Here is a 2,725-nt window from a genome sequence, read left to right on the forward strand (position 1 = left end):
CTGCTGCTACCTTCCGGGCCTCAGTTAAAGCAATCACAAGCCATTAGTTCTTATAGGGGCGGGCTTCAAAGATAAGCCTAGCTAACACTGATCCATTTTGGGGGCAAGTCAGCTCCATATTGATCTTTTCAAACCAATCCATGTCATTGCGTGCACCCTTATTTTCAGTCATTTTTTTTTTTTTAAAAAAAAAAAGAGAAATTATTATTAATTGCATCATATATTGCTATTGAGGAGGCTTTCGTTGTAGTTTATTTGTTATCTTGCCCCCAAAAAAAACTCCATGTCATTGATGGCAAATGACGCTATTTCTATATATATATAGACATAACATTGAGGAACACTATCTTATACGGAATCAGCTGAAACTCAAAAGTAAGAAATGCACAATTATGCGTTACGTACCATGCTATAAACACGAATTAATTACCGTAACGTACACACCAAAAAAAGAAAAAGAAAAGAAAAACCCAAAATAAGCTGAAAGAGAATGAACAGGTCCACTCCGGCGTACGTGTAGAATTGAAGGGTTCAGAAGAAATAAGATGAAGAGCCCAAATCAAAACCATCAGGCAGCGTATCCGAAACGGGCGGCATCCTGCTAAAAAGTGGGCTATGCATGTACTCCATTGACTCCATCCCCATGTACTCGAACCCCGTTGTTGTCTGCTCCGAGTACGGCCCCATCAGATTAATATTATCACCACATTCCGGCACACTCAGGCATCCAGAAATGTCGTCGGAGGGTAAAGGAGGGAGCTCAGTGTGATATTGATTATGGGTTGAATGGTTGTTGTCAATGACGGGTTCTTGATGACAATAACTGGAAGCCCAGAGCTGGTGGTCTCCGATAGCCGGAAAACCACTTGAAAGGGGTTGTGTGGGAGTGGAAGGGACAAAGAGGGAGGAGAAGTTTTGTTGGGGTTCATCAGGAGAGATAATGGAGGTGACAGAAGAGGTAGGTGGCATGTCCGAGTAGACGAAGTTGGTGCGAGCACGTGGGCCTCGCATGGAGCGGGCGGCTCTGTCATAGGCCAAGGCGGCTTCCTCGGCGGTGTCGAAGGTGCCCAGCCAATGCCTTTCTTTGGTGGAAGGGTCTCGAATCTCGGCCGCATATCTTCCCCAGGGCCTCCTTCGAACACCCAGAAACCTCCCCCCTGTCCCTGTAGTTGTTTCTTGCGTTGGCGTTTGTTTCTTTTTGGTCTTGGGCGGCGTAGATGGGTTCATCATGTCTTTCTTTGTGAAACAAATCAACAAGTGATTGTTTTGGAGGCCTTGTCTGGGGTTGCTCTCACTCTTGTTTAGTTGTTTATATATATATATATATATAAGACTACTCGATCAGCTTCTCAATCACTGTGATTGCCTTAATTTGCCCCGGCCCCCTATATAATATATACATATGTATTCTATTCCCTAGCTTAAGTATTTAATTTCCTTCACTTTTTTCATGTGATTCCATGTAGGGCTTTGGATTATTGTTCACTTTTTTTAAGCCTTTTAAAAAAAAAAAGGGGGGAAGAAACAATTTTTCGTGGTGATCACCAAATGTTATATATATATATGAGTCTATGACCAAGTAGTACTGTCTCTAGCTAATTCTCTACAACAACGGAATTATATGAAGATGAGGGGGGGCAAAACGGCTTCGCAGTGATATATCTAGAACAACCACTATTAGAATCCATGCATGCACCACTTATCACACGGACTTTTCAAGATAAGGCAGCAGCCATGTATGAAAAAATTATGCTAAGATGCAACAAATTATTAATGTAGTTGTAATGGCGCCCTTAAATATATATTAAGTATATATATATGTGTGAGTATATATAGCTTAATTAGTTTGGTCTAAATTCATATGCTTTAAGCTTTTAGGTTGAGAACTAAGTACATGCAAGGTTTGGTTTTCAAATTTTCTTTTAGAATTTTTTTTTTTTTATAAAAAAAGTTAAATATATGTGCATTTTAAGCTTAAAAAATCAAGTTTGACCCTAAATCTCTTCATGTCTTTGCACGGTATGAATATTTGGATCCAATCCAGGTATATTAGTATATATAGTATATATACTGTACGTGGTCCCATTTATTCTCAAGCATGCAAAGATGGTCATTAATTAATCATTTGTACGTTCATCCAGTGACTTTTCTTTGATTAAATCCCACGCATTGTGCCAAAAAATAGGTAACAAGAAATTAATTAATTAATTTGTTGAATAATACAGCTTGGCCCCTACAACAACATCCCGATCGATCGATGATCAGTCCACTATTGGATGGAAAGTTGGGGTTATTTTTTTAACCAAGTATAAATTAATGGAGATTAGTGAAGTTAATAAGCAATATGGGTCCCGGCCGGCCCTCATGGAAGTTTTCTTTTGATCGATCATTTCTTACTATAAGAGGGAAGGAAAATCCATCTTTTCTCTGATAGTCAAACATGGAATTACATATATATGAAAGATGCATGGGTAATTAGACTCTGAGTAATATTTGCATTAGGGAGAAATCTACCCTACTAAATAAAAATCCAAGCATATTGCCACAAAAAAAAAAAAAAAAAAAGGTGAAAGAAATGAGTTTCAAATGATCGATGGAGATCGAAGATGTGTAATAGAACAGAAAGCTCGATAAGTGGGTTGGCATGATTAGAGATGTTAATGGTCATGATTTGCATGTTCTCTTAGATACCCTGTTTCATGATTATTCTTCAATCAAGGCTTCT

The 2,725-nt window shown here is 38.6% G+C and overlaps 1 protein-coding gene across 1 annotated transcript; it reads right to left on the minus strand.

The window, feature by feature from the left end:
- Window positions 1–432: 432 nt before the first annotated feature.
- On the minus strand, window positions 433–1,227 carry LOC132183223 (ethylene-responsive transcription factor LEP). The gene has a single exon (XM_059596623.1). It carries the CDS (start codon window positions 1,225–1,227, stop codon window positions 532–534), a length of 696 nt encoding a protein of 231 aa, XP_059452606.1. The 3' UTR covers window positions 433–531.
- Window positions 1,228–2,725: the final 1,498 nt, after the last annotated feature.

Source organism: Corylus avellana, chromosome ca5 (genome assembly GCF_901000735.1).
Source record: "Corylus avellana chromosome ca5, CavTom2PMs-1.0".
Taxonomy (NCBI): Eukaryota; Viridiplantae; Streptophyta; class Magnoliopsida; order Fagales; family Betulaceae; genus Corylus; species Corylus avellana.

Bases quoted from the DNA above. Each gene is read 5' to 3' on its own strand.
- LOC132183223 (XM_059596623.1), bottom strand. From the start codon at position 1,227: ATGAACCCATCTACGCCGCCCAAGACCAAAAAGAAACAAACGCCAACG.